The sequence below is a fragment of the Euleptes europaea genome, chromosome 2 (genome assembly GCF_029931775.1).
Source record: "Euleptes europaea isolate rEulEur1 chromosome 2, rEulEur1.hap1, whole genome shotgun sequence".
In the NCBI taxonomy this organism is placed as follows: domain Eukaryota; kingdom Metazoa; phylum Chordata; class Lepidosauria; order Squamata; family Sphaerodactylidae; genus Euleptes; species Euleptes europaea.
In genome coordinates, this window is record NC_079313.1 from 38071297 (window position 1) to 38090188 (window position 18892).

Consider the following 18892-nt stretch of genomic DNA (forward strand, 5'->3'; position numbering starts at 1 on the left):
TACCTAGGGAGGTGGTGAGCTCCCCCTCACTGGCAGTCTTTAAGCAGTGGCTGGACAAACACTTGTCAGGGATGCGCTAGGCTGATCCTGCATTGAGCAGGGGGTTGGACTAGGTGGTCTGTATGGCCCCTTCCAACTCTATGATTCTATTATTCCTTTTGAAAATATTATCCAAAGGCTGTAGAAAAGAGTAGCAGTCCAGTAGCACCTTAAAGACTAACAAAATTTCTGGCAGGGCACGAGCTTTTGTGAGCCACAGCTTCTTGAGATACAGCTAGAATGTGATTCCATCTGTCCTTAAGTAGAGACAAGTGAATTAGACACACAATGGCAATGTAAATGTAAAAAGCAAGTAAATTACATTAGCAGGCATGATTGGATTAGGTGTGATATGCAGAGGGGTAGTAGGCATGGAGAAATCAGCATTGGAAATGAGACAGGAATCTCAGATCTTTATTAAGTCCCGGAGAATGCATAGTCTTGAGCTTCATTATTAGTTGTAATTCAGCAGTCATCCATGAAATCCTCCTTTGTATACAAGCCATGGTATCAAATGGGTGGCTGCTGAACTGAAGAGCTTTCTGATCTAATGCTTGGCTCTTTGGATAGCCTGTATATATTAGCATAATAGTACAAACTGTTGCACGGCATCTTTTCTCCAAAGCTAGCCACAGCCCATACATCAACATATGTCAAGCACTATTGCACCAGCAGCTCCTTTTTTAAAAAACTCAGACAGCAAAGCCATTCTGCATACGAATACTTGTATAACACTGCTCCAATTACACCCCTGGCAGCTTCTCAGTTGTTGCCTCTCAGGCGCATTGGAGCAGACTGTGATATCTACATTTAATTGGTGTATTGTAAAAAAAAAATATGCAGGTGAATTCCTGTAATCTTTCCAGAAAATGTTTGAGCTGTGGAACTCTCTGGTATGGAGCTGATCTTAAACAGAGAGAATGCCACAACAAATGCCATTTGCAATAGTTCTAACACAACATTAAAGCCACGTAATGCAGTTTAAATTTGTTCCATCTCAAATTTTTTCAGCTCCATGCAGCCCAGAAATAATAAGCGTCTCAAAGGATACACTCTCTGTAATTAATGTGCACTGGCTTGCCAATAATGATGAAGCAATATACACAGTCACTGCCAAAGGAGAAGCAGGAATGTGGGACTGCACAAGCACTGGAAATTCATGCACCCTCCACAACCTCCCATGTGGGTCACTGTTCTCAATCAGCGCTGTTGCAAGCACAGAAGCAGGACGCAGCCTGCCTAGTTACAGTGTCCCTTTAGAAACAGGTAAGTTACAACTGACCAGAGAAGTTATTTATTATTTACCATGTATACATTTCTTCCAATGTATAACAGGTGAATGAAGGTAGAGAGCTGAGGCTCCATCTAAGGCTTCCTGTTGGGCTGGGCTGAAATTTGAACTGATCTCCTATATGCAGCACTATCATTGGTTCCTCAAATGTGTTGAAAAAACAATCCAAACTTGCTGTTATCCCAACATATCCACAAAGGAGATAGTAGACCTTGTAAAGATGTTTGGATGAATATACAGTGGAAAACCAGGCCAGCTGAAATCACCTGGTAACGCCGTTGGTGGCCTCTGCACCATCCAGCTGTGGCAGGAGCTCACATGAGTGGCCTTGAGGCCTTTGCGGCCAGGTGTGACTATGGGGGCCAGGAGGAGAACAGAGCAGTTGCTGGCAAGCAGGCAACCTAGTCAGCATGGCCACCCTATGTCCCTGGGTGGCACCTCATCCACCTCCTCCCGGCCCTGTATGTCTGGGTGGCCATGCATTAGAGGAGGTGGGTGCCGTGTTCGCCGGTTCAGTGAGAAGATCAGCACCCTCTGAGTCTCGGACAACAACTGTCTGGACAGGTTCTGAACTGGGCAGGGTGGCCATTGAGGGGTTTGTCCCGGGAGGGGCCCCCAAACCCCCTTCCCGGGCCTAGGAACGGCCCCCACACTCACCGGGTGGCCTCGAAGGGCGGCGTCACTGCGGCTCCCTCTCCCCCCAGCAGCCCTGCAAGCCGGCCGGCGAGGAGGAAACCCAGCAGGAGCCGCCGCAGGAGCCGCCAGCAGACGACCAGCCAGCCCGCCCCAAGCCGCAGCAGGAGCTGCAGGCCGACGCCGCGCCAGCCCAGACACCGCTGAGGGGGCCGGGACTCAACCCGGCACCATCCCAGGTGCCTCAGCCGGAGGCGCAGCATGCCGCCCCCGCACCGGCGAGGCCGGGGCAGCTGAGGGCCGCCAGCCTACAGGGCCAGCGGCCAGAGTAGGAGCGCCCGGGAGGGGCGTGGAGAGGGCCGCGGCGGGAGCGGCCCCACCCGCGGCCCAGCTGATCGGCGGGCGGGCGAGAGCGGGGAAGCGACGGGGACCACGCCTGATTGCCTATGGCGTGGAAGCCAGCCCTCCCCGCCCTTATATGGATTTCCGGGGGAGGGCTAGGGGCGGAGCTGGGGAGGGGCTTCTCTGGCCTGGAGGGATATAAGGCCAGAGAAGTCTGCCTGCCGGGGAGGATGCTAAAGCCAGAGTGGAGCTACAAGGTGTGTCCTGTGGCAACCTGGCGACGGCCGAGGGAGAGTCGAGCTCTGACTCCCCCTCGGATTGGTCTGAGGCGGAAGAGATTGTCTCAGCCTCAACATCCTCCAGGTCAGAGACCCTCGCACCGGCCACGCCCAAGGAGCAGCGCGACAAGGTGGTGGAGGATGCGGGCACTGGAGCTATAGGCCAGCGCGCCCCGCCAAAAATCCCCGCCCCCCAGGCTGGAAACTACACGGCCGATTCTGAGAGCACCTCTCTTGCAGTGGCCTACAGGGACGACAACACGGGCCATGGAGCCAGGGGAAGCCCCAACTGGCGCCCCGGCCGACCTGAATCAGTTTGGCAAGTGGTTAACGGAGCAGCAGAGTTGCTTGATGCAAGACCTATGGAGGCAGCAACAGGAGTCGCAAACCCGCTTGATGCAGGATATGGCCCGGCAAACTCTAGACGTTCAAGCCGCCCTCGTGCGAGACATATGCCGTACCTTCGAGACCGGAAGAGGGGCAGGAACCGGGGGAACCCCACCAGGCCCCAAAATACGGATGCCAGCAGTGTTGCTATCAAAATTGGGGCCTGACGACGAGGTAGACGGGTACCTTGAGGCTTTTGAGCGGACGGCCGAGGCCTCCGGATGGCCCAAGGACCGTTGGTCCATCATTCTGGGCCCATACTTGACAGGTCCTGCGCAAGCTGCCCTAAAAGCCATGCCCAAGGAAGAGAGTGGGAATTATGATCGCCTGAAGGCGTGTCTCCTGGAACGCTACGCAATCTCGGATGAGACATATCGCCACAAATTCCGGTCACTCAGCTGGAAGAAGGGGGAGGCTCCTCGAGCCTTCGTGAATGCGCTGCGAGACGCGGCCTATCGGTGGCTCCAACCTAAGTCAGGGGAAAGTAAAGCCATAGTGGACCATATAGTGCTAGAGCAGCTAGTACAGGTGGTGCCTCCGAGAGCTCGGGACTGGATCATATGCAATAGGCCCAAAACCCTGGAGGAAGCCATGGTCCTCCTAGAAAATGTGTTGGGGTTGGACCAGAGAGAACTCCCTCGGGACCCCGGGCGAGGCGACGTACGAGCCCGAGGCCCGGAAGGAGGTAACAGGGGTGGACGGGCGCGCCTGTCGGCGCGGATCCCCTCCAACTGGGGTCTTCGTCCTCAAGGCGCACCCGCACCAGGCGCGGCGGCTCGGCCTTTCCTCGCAGGGGAAGGCAATCGAAATACGGGAGAGGAATCTCACAAACCCGAAGGGGCTGGGACCCTGCTTCACTTGCGGGCAGTGGGGCCACCTCCGCCGTGATTGCCCCACCATGGAATGCGATCTGGGCATAGACAATGTGTGGCATGCGGAGCCGGTAGACCCTCGCCCGGAGGCACTGGTAGATACGCTCGTGTTGGACGGATGTCCTCGGGCCGCGCTAATCGACAGTGGTTCATCGATTTCCATGGTACGCATGACCCTACTGCCTAAGGGCCTCCCGGTACTCCTTATAACCACCATCGCTTGTTTCCATCGTCATGTCGAGCGTTATCCCGTAGTTAGCATCAACGTAAGGTGGCGCAATAGGCCCTATCAGATGGAAGTGGCGCGGGTGTCTCAGCTACCATATCCCCTGTAGGTTGGACGGGATGCCCCATTTTTTGCTGACATGTTAAAAGGGACTCAGCTCCGGACCAGTCCGAATGAAGGTTGGATCATTGAGGCCAAGGATGACGCCCAACCAGGCCCGTCGCGAGTTGAGAGAAGAGGTTCCCAGGATAGAGGCGACCCTCCTGAACACCTACCCGGAGGGACGACCCAGTGGCCAGGCGACCCTACCTTCCAGGAAGCCCAAACCAGGACCCCTCACTGGCCGGATTGCGAAAGCTGGTAGCGGTAAGTGAAGGACAAATCCTGGATGACCGCCGGGCCAACCGTTGGCCCCAAATCCAGAAAGAGGGAGGGGTCTGGTATCGGGTGGTGCGTGGGGGTACGGGCGAAACCCGGCAGTTGCTAGTCCCCTTTGCCTATCACGCTCGGCTGTTGGAGCTGAGCCACGATCATAGTTGGGCAGGCCACCAGGGGGTTAAGAATACCTTGGCTCGCCTCCAAGCCGAATATTTCTGGCCCACAGTCTCCAGGGAAGTGAAGCAATTCTGCCGATCTTGCCCTCGGTGCCAGATGTGGGAAGGGCGCGGGGCCCCCAAAGCCCCCCTACAGCCCCTACCGATAATCCACACCCCATTCGACCGCATTGCCATGGACTTTGTGGGGCCACTCCCTAAAACTCCGCGGGGGTTCCGGTTTATACTGGTGATCATCGACTATGCCACCCGCTACCCTGAGGCGATTCCTTTACGGACCATGCAAGCCCCAGGGGTTTGTAGGTCATTGATCAGGTTCTTCTCCCAAGTCGGGATTCCCCGGGAAATCGTCACGGATAGGGGGGGATCCTTTACAGCGGCTGTCACCAAGCAGGTGTGTCGGGCACTAGGGGTACGCCAGGTGTTTGCAGCAGTGGCCCATCCCCAGACCGACGGGCTGGTAGAGAGACTGAACCAGACTCTCAAAGCGATGTTGCGGAAATTAGCGGGAGACCACCCCAATCAATGGGATTTGTTCCTGGACCCTGTGTTGTTTGCTATCCGAGAGACTCCTCAGACCTCGACGGGGTATGCGCCCTTCGAGCTTTTATATGGGCGGAAGCCCCGGGGGATTTTGAAACTCATGGCAGGCCAATGGGCGGGGGTCTTAGGGTCCGAGACAGGACAGGAGCCGCAGGAGTATGTGCGTCAACTGCAGGAGCGATTACGGATCGCCCAAGAGTTGGCCAGGAAAAATTTGGAGCAAGCCCAAGCCACGGACAAAGAGTGGTATGATGTGGGGACCAAGGAGCGCCAGCTAGTGGTGGGGGCCCAAGTTCTGGTGAAAGGACGGATCTTTGGGCCAAGTGAGAAAAACCCGTGGAGAGGGCCGTTCAAGATACTCCGGGTATTGGGACCATGTTCTTATGAGGTGCAATGTGGCGCCTCGCGTCGGCAATGTAAACGGCTCCATATCAACGACTTGAAGGAATGGGTAGAACGGCAGGGGATACAAGCCGAGTGTCGGTTGGGAGAAGAACCCTTGGATTTGCCGACAGGTGAGCTACCTTGGGAGCCCACATCGACAACCGGAGCCCTCCCCACGATCGACTCAGCTCTAGCACTGGACCAACAAAAGCAATTACGACACTTAGTGAGCTCCTTGCCACCGGTTTTCTCGTCGACCCCCGGGCGTATCCAAGGGGTGCAATATGCTGTTCGAACACCAGAAGGAAAAGTGGCACGGGTCCCGAGGAGACCCGTTCCTCATCAACGATGGCAAGCCATAGAGCAGGAAGTGGTCAAAATGTTAGACCTAGGTGTGATTGAGCCCTCTAAAAGCGCCTGGCGAAGCCCCATCGTGCTAGTGCCCAAACCCGATGGGAGCACCCGTTTCTGTGTGGACTACAGAGCCGTTAACAAACTGGTCCAGTTTGATGCGTATCCTATGCCAAGGGCCGACTTGTTAATAGATCAGCTAGGCGAAGCCCAGTACTTGTCGGCCCTCGACTTGACCAAGGGCTACTGACAGATCCCCATGGCCCCGGAAGACAAGGAGAAGACAGCCTTCGCCACCCCCTCAGGACTCTATCAATTCACCATGATGCCTTTTGGCTTGCATGGGGCCGCAGCCACTTTCCAACGGATGGTAGACCAGGTGTTAAGCCAGTGTCGAGGTTTCGCCCTGGCCTACATTGACGACATAGTCATCTTCAGTGCTACGTGGGAGGACCACCTATGGCACCTGGAAAAAGTGCTCCGGGCTCTTCATGCTGCTGGGCTTCGAGTAAACCCCACCAAAAGCCACCTGGGGTTCCGTGAAATTAGATATCTCGGATACATCGTGGGCCAGGGGTCTTTACAGCCATTACCTGACAAAGTCACATCACTTGAGCAAACTCCCCCACCCCGCACCAAGAAACAACTCAGGAAATTTTTAGGATTGGTCGGCTATTATAGCAAGTTTATTCCTCATTTCGCTAGTCGAGCAAGTGCCCTGACGGATTGCCTACAGAAGACCTGCCCAAACACGATCCGCTGGACCCCAGCAGTCTCCAGGGCGTTCCAGGACCTCCAACAGGCCCTCTCCCAAGAGCCGGTACTCCGCAATCCCGATTTTTCTCGCCCTTTTTCAGTCCATATGGATGCATTGGAGTCCGGCCTAGGCGCCGTGCTTACTCAGGATGTTGACGGCCAGGAACACCCCGTCCTCTTCTTGAGTCGCAAATTGAGACCAGCAGAGAAAAATTATGCCACAATAGAAAAAGAAGCATTAGCAGTAAAATGGGCGGTGGGAGCCCTCCAGTATTACTTAGACAAAAACCACTTCATCTTAGTGACGGATCATGCACCCCTACTGTGGATCCACAGGACCAAAGACCACAATCCCCGAGTGCTCCGGTGGTACCTATCGCTCCTACCCTTCTCCTTTGATATTCGACATCGCCCTGGGGCGCAGCATGTCCCAGCCGACTACTTGTCCCGGGTATTTGAGGACGGAGACAGCGGGGTTTCCGGGGTCTTAAGGGGGGAGGTGTGTCCCGGGAGGGGCCCCCAAACCCCCTTCCCGGGCCTAGGAACGGCCCCCACACTCACCGGGTGGCCTCGAAGGGCGGCGTCACTGCGGCTCCCTCTCCCCCCAGCAGCCCTGCAAGCCGGCTGGCGAGGAGGAAACCCAGCAGGAGCCGCCGCAGGAGCCGCCAGCAGACGACCCGCCAGCCCGCCCCAAGCCGCATCAGGAGCTGCAGGCCGACGCCGCGCCAGCCCAGCCGCCGCTGAGGGGGCCGGGACTCAACCCGGCACCATCCCAGGTGCCTCAGCCGGAGGCGCAGCATGCCGCCCCCGCACCGGCGAGGCCGGGGCAGCTGAGGGCCGCCAGCCTACAGGGCCGGTGGCCAGAGTAGGAGCGCCCGGGAGGGGCGTGGAGAGGGCCGCGGCGGGAGCGGCCCCACCCGCGGCCCAGCTGATCGGCGGGCGGGCGAGGGCGGGGAAGCGACGGGGGACCACGCCTGATTGCCTATGGCGTGGAAGCCAGCCCTCCCCGCCCTTATATGGATTTCCGGGGGAGGGCTAGGGGCGGAGCTGGGGAGGGGCTTCTCTGGCCTGGAGGGATATAAGGCCAGAGAAGTCTGCCTGCCGGGGAGGATGCTAAAGCCAGAGTGGAGCTACAAGGTGTATCCTGTGGCAACCTGGCGACGGCCGAGGGAGAGTCGAGCTCTGACTCCCCCTCGGATTGGTCTGAGGCGGAAGAGATTGTCTCAGCCTCAACATCCTCCAGGTCAGAGACCCTCGCACCGGCCACGCCCAAGGAGCAGCGCGACAGATTATGCAAGGAGGTGGGATCTGACCTCCAAGGACTGGTGCCGGGGCCCCATGCCATCCTTGTCCTCCAGAATGTACTCATGTTGCTGCACTACCTCCCCACTGGAAGCTTCCAGGGGGTGATCGTGGACGTTCTGAAGGTGTTGCCAACATCTACATGTCGCTGCCTCCATGCTTTTCTGGCCGCCATGGTTGCCAACATTTGTGCACATGTTTCATTCCCACGGAGGAGCAGAACCTCACCCCCATTCATGCCAGGTTCGAGTCTATTGCAGGATTCCCTGATGTTGTGAGCACCATCAACTGCATGCACGTTGCTCTCCTGGCCCCCCACCAATTGTCCCACATGTACCAAAACAGACACCACTTCTAGAGCATCAACATCCAGGCAGTGTGCAACCATCATGGCATCTTCACCGACCTGGTTGCCAAGTTCCTGGGCAGTGTCCATGATGCCCAAATATTTGCCACCTCAAACCTCCAATGACTCCTGGAGTGGTGGCCCCAGTTGGCTCCTTGGTGAGTGGTAGGGACACATTTGGGCGAATGGGTTGGGATGGAAGTCCCCCCCGACAACCCCATGACATTCCTCCCCAGGTGAATGCAGATACCCACTGAAGCTGTATCTCCTGACCCCCTACCCCAGTGATGATCTTCTGGCCTGGGTGGCGTTCAACTAGGCACATCACAAGACTAGCTTCATCACTAAGAGAGCCTTCGACCAGATGAAGATTCCGCTGTCTGCACCACATGGGTGGCCATCAGGTGATGTGCCCTGAGCACATCGCACAACTCTTCGTCATATGCGCAATGCTGCACAACATTGCCATCCACCAGTACCTCCCCCCTCGTCCCAGACCCACAGGATGGTCTGTGGATTGGGGCCCCACAGCGACAGGACATTGAGGTGGCAGACAGGGGGCAGGAGCTGGTGGGACATGTTGACCAGGAGCGTGTGTGAGAGGCCATATGGCAGCACAGCCTTGCAGAGGTGGCCTTCCAAGAAGGGATTGCTCCTGAGGCCAGGGAGCCCCTGTGATTGGGCTGCCCATGTGCTGGCACGCGGGCCATCCTGTTCTTGGGGTAGGCTTAACTTGTACTATATAGTGTGTTCCCTGGGGTGGAAGAGAGGAGCTTGGTCATGCCAGGCCATCAAAGCAGCAAATATTCGGGTTCCACGTTATATGAGGCCTTGGCTCGGCGGCCCATTCCGGCAGGAACATGGATCTGTTCTGGAGGATGGGATGTTTGTCGGAGTGGCACGGTGCATGTGCGAGGTTTTGCCTGTCTCAGACGGCCCCATTGCCAATGACACCCTCCAGTGGCTGCAACATCTGCACAGCGTTGTTGGCCTTTGGCCCAACAGTGTTGTTCTTGTGTTCAAAGGGGCTGACAGCTGGCTCTGGATCCCCTTCCTTTCCTCCCAACCACAAAGCAGCATCCTTCTCACCTTAGCTTTCCTCAGTGGGGTTATTTCGAATAGGTTTATAAAAGGTCTTGTCCAAGAGTTGTTTCCTAACTTCCTGTATATTGGCCCAACTGTCCTGGATCACAAATCTTCCTCCCTTGTCCTCAGGCTTGATGAAAAACAAAGTATCTTTGTTAGAATTTTGTAATATACGATGTTCCTCATAAGATAAGTAACTCCAGGAATGTGTAACTTCCTTTTTAGTAACTATACTCTTTGTAATAACTATAGTGTTTTACTCAGGGATGACAAAAATAGAAGAAACTGAGTTGTGTTAATAGTGAGGCAAGATGTAGCAAAGGCAATCAGGAGCTATAATGCAAAGACTGACTGAATAATATCAATCAGACTTCAGGGAAAACCTATCAACATAACCATCTTTCAAGTTTATGCCCCAACTACAGATGCTGATGAGGAAGAAACTGAAAGTTTTTATGCAAGTGTTCAGGAAGAAATTGATCACACACCTAAACAAGATGTGCTGTTAATCTTGGGTGCCTGGAATGCAAAAGTAGGAAACAAAGCAGAATTAAATGTTGTTGGCAGAATCCAATGTTGTTGGCAGCAGAAAAAGAGGAAGACCCAACAAGAGATGGATTGACTCTATAAAGGAAGCCATGGTCCTCAATTTGCAAGATCTGAGCAAGGCTGTTAAGGATAGGACACTTTGGAGGAAATTGATTCATAGGGTCACCATGAGTCGGAAACGACTTGACAGCACTTAACACACACACATACAATAACTATAGTGTAGGTATTTGGATTAGCTGCAGATTGTTATATAAAAGCCTTGCAACTTCTGGTGCTGTGTACCTTTCCCCGACCGTTGACATACAATACAGCAAACAAAAGCTGCATCAAATACAAAGAACGGATTTAGAGAGACCTGCCCGGCCTGGACCGAGAGCTCCAAGAGTGGAATGATGGTATCTGACCATTCTGGGACTGGACCGAGAGCTCCCAGAGTGGAATGATGGTCCCTGGGACTGGAATTAGTAGTCTGGAACTGGAATGACAGACCCCAGAGCACTGATTACAGTCCCAGGGGCTGTCATTCCAACCCCAAAGCATTTTATCTGGGCCCAGGGACCATCATTAGGGTTGCCAGGTCTCCCCTCTCCACTGGTGGGAGGTTTTAGGGGCGGGGCTACGGCAGCTGCGGCCACACGCAGGGGGGCATGCATGTGACGACATCCCTTCCATTTTTACTTCTGGAACTGCTGCATCGCCGCAGCCAATTTGACACTCAAACCCCAAAATTTAAATCGGCTGCGGTGATAAGGCACTTCTGGAAGTAAAACTGGAGGTGATGTCATCACGTTCATGCACTCATGCACACACACGGCCACCACTCCAGAGCAGTTGGGTGGATTTGGCAATTGCCCACCAAAACCACCCACCTGGCAACCCTAACCATCATTCTAATCCTAGGGATTATCATTCCACTCTGGAGGCTGTCGTTCCAGGCTCAGGGCAGCTTTCTTGTAACTTTTGTGTGCTGTAACGTCTTTCAGTGGAGCCTATGCAAATCAGCTGGTATTCCTGGCTCCCATTATTCCCAATAGTCATTCCTGTCATTCATTTTAGTACATCCCCATAATGGCAGACCGACAGTAAGGGATGAGTGGGTCTGCAAAGGAAGCCACTTTTACTTTGTGAAAGGAAACAAACAGGACACAACAAGGATGGATGGCAAGTGCAGAGCTTTCCATGGACAGTAGGGTTGTGCAAAAAAAACTTTTTTTGGTGAAAGTTCCTCTTCCTCTGTACCTTTCCTGTGCTGCCTCACATCAGGGCTTCCTGATTCTCATAAATTTTCAGTGTGCACAAATAAATATCACTCTCAATAATTGCTGTTGATCATAACCAGCACCACCTGTTCCATTTGGTGCTGGTTGGTTGCTGGGGTGATCTTGTGGAGAAGGAAACTTGTCACCAGAGATCAGTGTGGGATGTAGCAAGAAACAAAGAAATCATCCATGCTGTCAATGTAGCCATTTCATTGTATTTTTAAGTCACAGCTTGAGAAGTCAGGGTTGGGATAGGGAAAAAGTAACACTTTCACCTAAGATTCCAAGATAGGCTCTATATACTGCATTTTGCAAAGCAAGAATGATAACAAATAATCAGGTTCTAAGGGAAACTAACCCTTTCCTCCTCTCTTTCAAGCTCCTTGCTGCCCAGCTGACCTTACCGTAACTCAAGTTACACAGTCTATAACAAACATCAGCTGGTCTACTGGGTCTGGTGCAAAGACGTACATAGCAACTTTGGAATCACGAATAGCACAGGCCAGATGTCACACACTCCAAAACAGATGCCTTCTAGGATGCATTACATGTGGCACCAACTACACTGTATCTGTCAAAGCAATCAGTGAAACAGGCTTAATATCAGATTGTATATACAGAGGATTTTCTTCAAGTAAGTAGGTGGTAAATGCAATTAAAAATCAGAGGCATTTAGTAAATGCACAGTTTATATTAATTATGTTCTGATCCAATTTATTTTATTTAGTTAAAATATTTATTAGCAGCCTTTCTTCCTTACAGAGCTCAAGGCAGCTTACAATATTAATACAATACATAAAGTAGATTACATAAAAACAAAACCAAATTTTCAAATCACAGTTTATGACTGCTTTAATGAAATGCAGTCCTAAATAAAACTGTCTTCAGCTGCCTCCTAAAGATCGAACGTGAGGGGGCCAGGCTGTAACATACTTTAGACGATTGATCCAACAATGATATTTGTAAGCTGTTCTGTTTTTAAGCATGTGATTCTTAAATCTTTTACCAAGTGCTTAACATTGCAATATCTGCATTTAGTGGTGTACCAATCTGTCAGTATTACTGGCTGACCTAGCTTTTCCCTACTACCAATTAGTTTGGTGAATCACTGGAGGGGCTTGTGTAAACTACTGATCATTCCTAAGAAGGGGGTCGTTCTACTCTCCTGGCTTTCTCCTGGGGATACAATACAGTTATTCTGAAGAGTTTTTGGTGTTGTCTGAGCTTGGGCAAAACAGGAATATTCCTGCTAGTGGGGAATAAGGGTTTTTTAGATTGGTTTTTAGTGTATTTTATATCAGTTTTAAAGTTTATGTTTTTGTCCAGTTGTTTCAATACTTGTTACCTGCCTATATAATTGTAACCTGCCTTGAGATGCTTGAGGGAAAGAAGTTTATATAAATATTTTAAATAAATATTTTAAATAAAGAAATGTAGTAGGATGTTTGTAGAGTTCTAGGACTCTTGCTTTGGACAATGAGACCTCTGTCTTGGACCATGTCTCCAGAAAACGCTGAGAAGGACATCATACGCCCATTGATGCATCTAGCTCAACTAACTGTTCATTTTTACTGCTGAGGAGAAGTAGATAATGTATCAAAACAAAACTTTATTTCTAGGCCATTGCTTAGGCATTTGGAATGGCTGGCTTTAAACTGCAAGAGATAAAGTCTCCAAGATGGTTGGCTCTCGTTTTAAAAGAGAACCTAATGTAGTATGCTGTCTAAAAAGTTACTTCATTGCACCCAATTAAAACCAGTTATGGATTCCAGCAGTTCCTTATGTCTAAAATTAACCACTATTCAATTTCTTTTTCCCTTGAGGTGCCTGCTGCCCATCTGGAGTTAAACTGTATAGACTGGACAATAAAGGCATACGGATATACTGGCAGACTTCAGAAGGATCAATAAACTATATTACAGATCTGTATGGTTCAAAAGGAAATTTCACCTGTACACCCAGTGCAGCCCTGAGTTACTGTGATGTTACAGAGATACCCTGTGGAGATGTCTATACAGTTGTGGTATCACCAGTAACTGATAAAGGATCAAAACTTACATTTTGCCCTAAGAAGATATATTCAGGTAACAACGTTAAAGTGCTTGCATTGCCATTCAAATGGAGAAGGGGTTGTAAGTGAAACTGAATCAAATTAAGAACATGGAACATTGGCATTCTAATCCAGTATTGCTTTCCACTAAGGACTAGTTCAAAAATTATAATTGTTATATGAAACAGCCTCCACTCAATGGCTGCTCTGCAAAGTGCTCCCACATACTGAATTTCCATCTGACAAACAGATATTCTTGTTAATGGTTGACAATGGTAGTCAGCTTTCCACACAAGAGGCATGATTCATTGTTGGTTAATGCATGGATTCGATTTCTTGGTTGCAGTCAAACCACAGACGTGCTAGGAAAAGTACTACAGTACCTGACCTGGTAATGGAAAGAGCACACATCTGCTTCCAGAAATGGATCAGTATCAGGTCTGCTGACTGCAGAAAAGTTTTGTGAGTTAAGGAAAAGCAGTGAACATACGGAAAATCAGTTGGATCCAGTATTACCCGAAGTAGGCAGTCTCCACGTTAGGTGGGGGAATTAGCTGGAGAACGAGAGCAAGGGGGGTAACGGATCGATAACATGTGTATACCAGGATAGTCCTGGGTGAAAACTCTCAAATGAGCAGGCAGTTATATAATTAAAATTTGGTTTTATTAAAGAATAAAGTAATAAAAATAAGAAATTTATTTATTTATTATGTATTTATTTTTAGATTTATATCCCGCCCTTTCTCCCGGCCAAAGCCGGGCTCAGGGCGGCTGACATCAGAATTAAAACACCATAAAACACAGTAAACACATACAAATTACCTCAGTTAAAACCAACGATCTCTACAATAAATCCAGATGGTGCTGGTCTACTGGCACACAGGAGACAGCCCAGCCCAGGGAAGCAGACAAGGTCCCTTGTTAGGAACCTAATAAATGAAGGGGAATGGGAAGGAAGGCCAGCTATGTTGAAAAACACAGGCCCTGCAGAACTGTATTAAGTCCTGCAGCGCCCGGGTCTCATTGGAGAGAGAGTTCCACCAGGCCTGGGCCAGGGTCAAAAAAGCGCTGGCGCTGGTTGAGGAGAGCCGGACACTCTTCGGGCCGGGGACCACCAGCAAGTTGGAATGTGCAGAGCGTAGCGCTCCCTGGGGGGTGTATCTGGAAAGACAGTCCCACAGATATCTCATGCAATGAGCATACACACACAAAGCATACAAGAGCTGACTAAGAGAAAAGGGAGGAAGCTGGATAGGGTTTCAGCGATGGATGATAGTTACCAATTTTGAAGGGACGTCCAGGGAAAGCAGTGCTGAACAGGAAAATGACCAGTGTTTCCAGGAGCAAAAGGAAGAGCCCACACGCAAGTGGGGGGGGGTGCGCACAGATCCAGAATACACACACACTATGAATGGCCAAAGGACCAATATTTATATCCCAAAATGGGTCCCAAGGCAGTATGAGGTAAACTGGCAGGAAAGCCAGAGACAAAGAACTGATTGCTTTTCTGGAGTTCCTACAAAAGATAGGAGAGGCTTGAGGAGTCGTCGGGACCCAAGAGAAGGCCTGGATTATTCTATTGACTACTGATTGATTGCTGGGATATGTGCAGATAGGGTAAGTAATGGTCTGCTCGAAGCACTGATTGAATCACCATAGGGTGACACAATGGGGACTAGCTGGCCCCATTGTCCAGCGAGGCACATGCCAGGGCCAGGGGAAAAGTTCAGCACCAACTGCCTTTTTGGCCAGGCTTGACACACAAGATGGATCCCAAAACCCTCTGAGAGGCATCCATTTTGTGAGGAGCAGTGTCTAGCTCTTATGCCAGTCTTATGCCAGTGTCTAGCTCTTATGCCAGGAGAAGGGGTCAGACTGCTTACACCAGTGCTGCATGGATGCAAGAGTGTGGATCTTGTTCATGTTTTACTCCTTTCTAACCCTAAGAAAGTTTAGTCTTGTGCTTGCAGGACCAGCGTGAACGAATAGCCACATGGGATGGGAGACTGCAGTGAGGTGACAGCAAAACTTCCCTCTCCTCCCTTTTCTGGCAGCAGAGCTCTCTGACCCCTTGACTCAGAGAAAGGGATCCCATCACATCATCTTGATCCCCCCCCCCAGCCCACTCTCTCCCTTTTAGTGCACTGGTTCTCTCAATCCTCTTGCTCCCCTCCCCTTGCCAGCCCTTTCCTAACCTGTTTTCACTCCCCTCCCTCTAGCTCCCCCCTCCCCAATGGCTAGGCCAGGAGGCAGGCTGGTGTAGGCCACCAGGCCTAGCTTCTCTCAAGGCTATGCTGGGGCTGCCCTCTCTGGCCTTGCCTTGGCCTCCTCCTGGACTGCTGAGGCTGGCATCTTCTGTGGGCTGCTTTGAGGCCAGGCCTCAGCTGGATCCTCCACCCACAGCATCCCCAGTGGCAAGAGTCAAGGCCACCTATAAAGGGATTGCTGGCCAGCCTCCTTGCTTTTCTCTAGGTGTGGCAGCGAAGACGGCAAGCCAGAGAACTACACCGGTCATGCCAGCGGCGGCAGAGCTCCTCAGATCTGTGCTGGCTGCAGTAATGATAGGGAGGCTGCCTGGAGCTGTGCAGATCACAGTGATAGGGGGAAGCCCTGAGTCTGGTGCTGTCCCTGGACAGCCGCCTTCTCATCTTCCTCCCTGGTTTGGAAGAGCTGTTAGTCTTGCTTCCCACCCCCTCCAAGCGGCAGGTCGATGAAAGAAAGTTGGTACTTCGTACTTGTGCAGACAATGCTTTTGGGTTTTTTGGGGGAGGGATTTAAACCCCCCTTTAAAAAAAGTTTTCAGATTTTTCTGCAAACCCAAGTTTGCATGGATTTAAGTATCCACAGATGGCACCACACTTGGCTATTAGAACACAGAAGTAGGAACCAGAAAGGACTTGTGGGGGGATATCACCCCCCACTATTTTCTTTCCTTTCCCTTAAAGCCTCCATAGCCTTTCGCCTTTTGCTGCCTCCTTTTCTCCTTTCCACCCTGAGCGATCCTATCCCCACCTATTTTCACTCTTTCTCTACCTTTCTCTACTCAGAAAATTATGGCCCAGTTGCAGTGTTGGTTGCTAGGCCAAGCCCTTGTATAATGGAGAACCTGCAAGGATATGAGATTGGCACTTCATTTCCCTGTATCACCTGCCCCACATTATTTCCTCATTCCCTTCTCCTGGCAACCCCCATATTCTCACCTTTCCCTGCTGCCTGCTCTCCTTCCCACCCATCAAGCAACCGAACATTTACCTACCCTCCTCCTCTTCAGCAACATTTATTAAATTGAAACCATCCCACCTTTCTCCCCAAGGGGACCCAAAGCAGCTTACATCATTCTCCTCCTACATTTTAGCCATACAACCACCCTGTGAGATGGCACAGAGTGCAAAACCCTGGAAAAGAGCCCCCCCCTCAAAGGGCGGAGGGAGAGAGGAAGAGGCTTTGCATGGGGCTCGGGACTGCTGCGAGCTGCCACACGAGCCTTGGGCAAGCCTTTGCCTTAGGCTCAGGTGAGCTGGGTGGAGCCTAGGCTATACCTTCTTCCTCACATGGGGCAGGCTGGGCACCGTTGCCTTGCATGGGGCTTGGATGGGCTACTGTTGCTCACCTCACACAGGGCTGGCCAGCGCTGAAGCCTGCCTTCCCTCATACAGGGCTCAGACAGGATGGCTGTGGCCACCTGCCTCGCCTCACACAGGGCTTGGGAAGGGCACCACTGTCTTATGTGGGGCTCAGGCAGGGCGGGTATTGCCACCATCTGCCTTACCTCACAGAGCTCAAGCAGGCTGGTGTTGCCACCTTCCCTGCTTCATGGAGGGCTTCAGAGGGCTGGGCACTGCTGCCACTCCCAATTCATGTGAGCTTGGGGTAGGAAAGGTGCCCTTGCTTTTAGTAGGGCTTGGGTGAAACAGGCTGACTTGCATGGAGCTCAGCTTGGCCAGGTCGAGACTTAGAATATAGGATAATGGCGTTGCGTTAATGTGCAATTTATCACATATCAAAGTTTTCAGCTTTGTGTCTTTCTTACATTTCTAGTGACTTGCTCTGGAAGTTCAGTTGGAATGGGTAAGTAGACCCATTAGATGAGGGGGAATTTGGTTTACCTCTCCTGAAAGTATTTGCTGTCAAAGTCTCAATTTCATGTTATTCACCTTTTTAAAAGCAACAGTGATCAAGAATAATCTTTAATTCCACATAAAATCTGATGTACAGCACAAAATGTTCATATGTTTATCTTTTTCTATTTCTACCTATTGTGATCTAGACGGGCTTGGAAGGTTCCAGGGCCTTTGTCACCTGGGCTCATATTTATTTGATGTTGGTACTTGGAATCTCAACTGGTTTTTTCCTGTGCAGGTCTGGTACTTCAAAATCTGACAGACGTTCCCCAAAATGTTTCTTAAAAGATAGTTCAAGAAAACAATCCCAAGCTATATGTTATAGACAGTAAAAATAAAAAAGCAGTTTCTAACCCAGGAAAATTGGCTCAACATCAAACAAAAATATATTAACCTACAACAAAGTAAAATCCATTCATTGTTGGTCACCTATGTAGATAGCATCTTGCCAATAGACGTGCTGTTGATTTGTTAGCTGCCTTGAGTCTAAGGAAACAAACTGGGATTTAAATATTTTAAATATTAAAGTCACTAACATTTTAAGCTACTTTGTGCCAGGACTCACTCAAACCTATTTTTGAACTCTAGGGCTACCTCCCAACATGACTACTGATCTTGGACTTTTTCCTCTTACACATTCTGGCTGGCCATCACCACATTATAAAGCCAGCTCCCCACAAGATAAGGGTGGGGCAAGTAATGCCTTTCAAAGTGATTGTCAGTCCCAGGAAACAGAAGCAACAATCCCAAGACAGGGGAGGAGGGGAAGACTAGGAAAATGAGATCAAAACAAGGCAGGGTAAAAATAATTTGCCCATCTTCTTTGCATCACCTGCTGAATCTGAAATTTGTATTTTGTTTTTTGTAGTGATCTACAGGGGAAAGAGGAATGCTGATCGCCACCAGGTTTTACAGGGAATAATGAACTGAGATAAACAGGTAAGAAACCATTAGAGCAAGACAATTTGTTTATACTGGGGTATAAGGATCTTATCAATTTCCATTCTGTATTTGCTGCACCACTGTCTTCACCTTGGCAATGTTGCTCTTCCACTGATGTAGCAGTCAAAGCAGTGATGTCAGTACAGATCAAAATTCCTAGTAAGCAAAGCCAGGCCTCTTGCCCATTTGATCTTACATCTTGTCCCCATTTTGCAGTAACTGCTAGAACACCTACAGCTGAGGTGTCCTCCATATATTTTTAGAATTTTCTAGCAATCCGAGTATTTTGTAATTTATGCATGCCAAATTCCAGATATAGAGTACAAGAAAGCAGTGTTCGTTATAAAACAAAGCCTCTGGAAATTAACAACATGGGAGGGAAATAGCAGTCAACCCTCACGGGTCTTCTCTGCATTTCTTGCAGGTGGATAGACAAACAGTGAAGCAAAGAGATAAATTTGCAGTTTGTCAACCAGAACCTTACTTTTAAAGCCACTATGTATCAAATTGCCTCCATTCCGCTCATATGCCAGGAAGTCTACTCTTTACATGTTAAACTGATCAAGCTACCATACTGT

At 50.6% G+C, this 18892-nt stretch overlaps 1 protein-coding gene across 1 annotated transcript in view; it reads left to right on the plus strand.

The window, feature by feature from the left end:
- FNDC7 (fibronectin type III domain containing 7) overlaps positions 1-18302 on the plus strand; it is a 37814-nt gene extending 19512 nt beyond the window's left edge. Inside the window, exons 9-13 of the mRNA XM_056844727.1 lie at positions 1051-1305; positions 11581-11835; positions 13025-13285; positions 17290-17319; positions 18241-18302. Of these exons, the coding sequence (XP_056700705.1) occupies positions 1051-1305; positions 11581-11835; positions 13025-13285; positions 17290-17319; positions 18241-18302 (863 nt within the window). The remainder of the gene's footprint in view (positions 1-1050; positions 1306-11580; positions 11836-13024; positions 13286-17289; positions 17320-18240) is intronic.
- Positions 18303-18892: the final 590 nt, after the last annotated feature.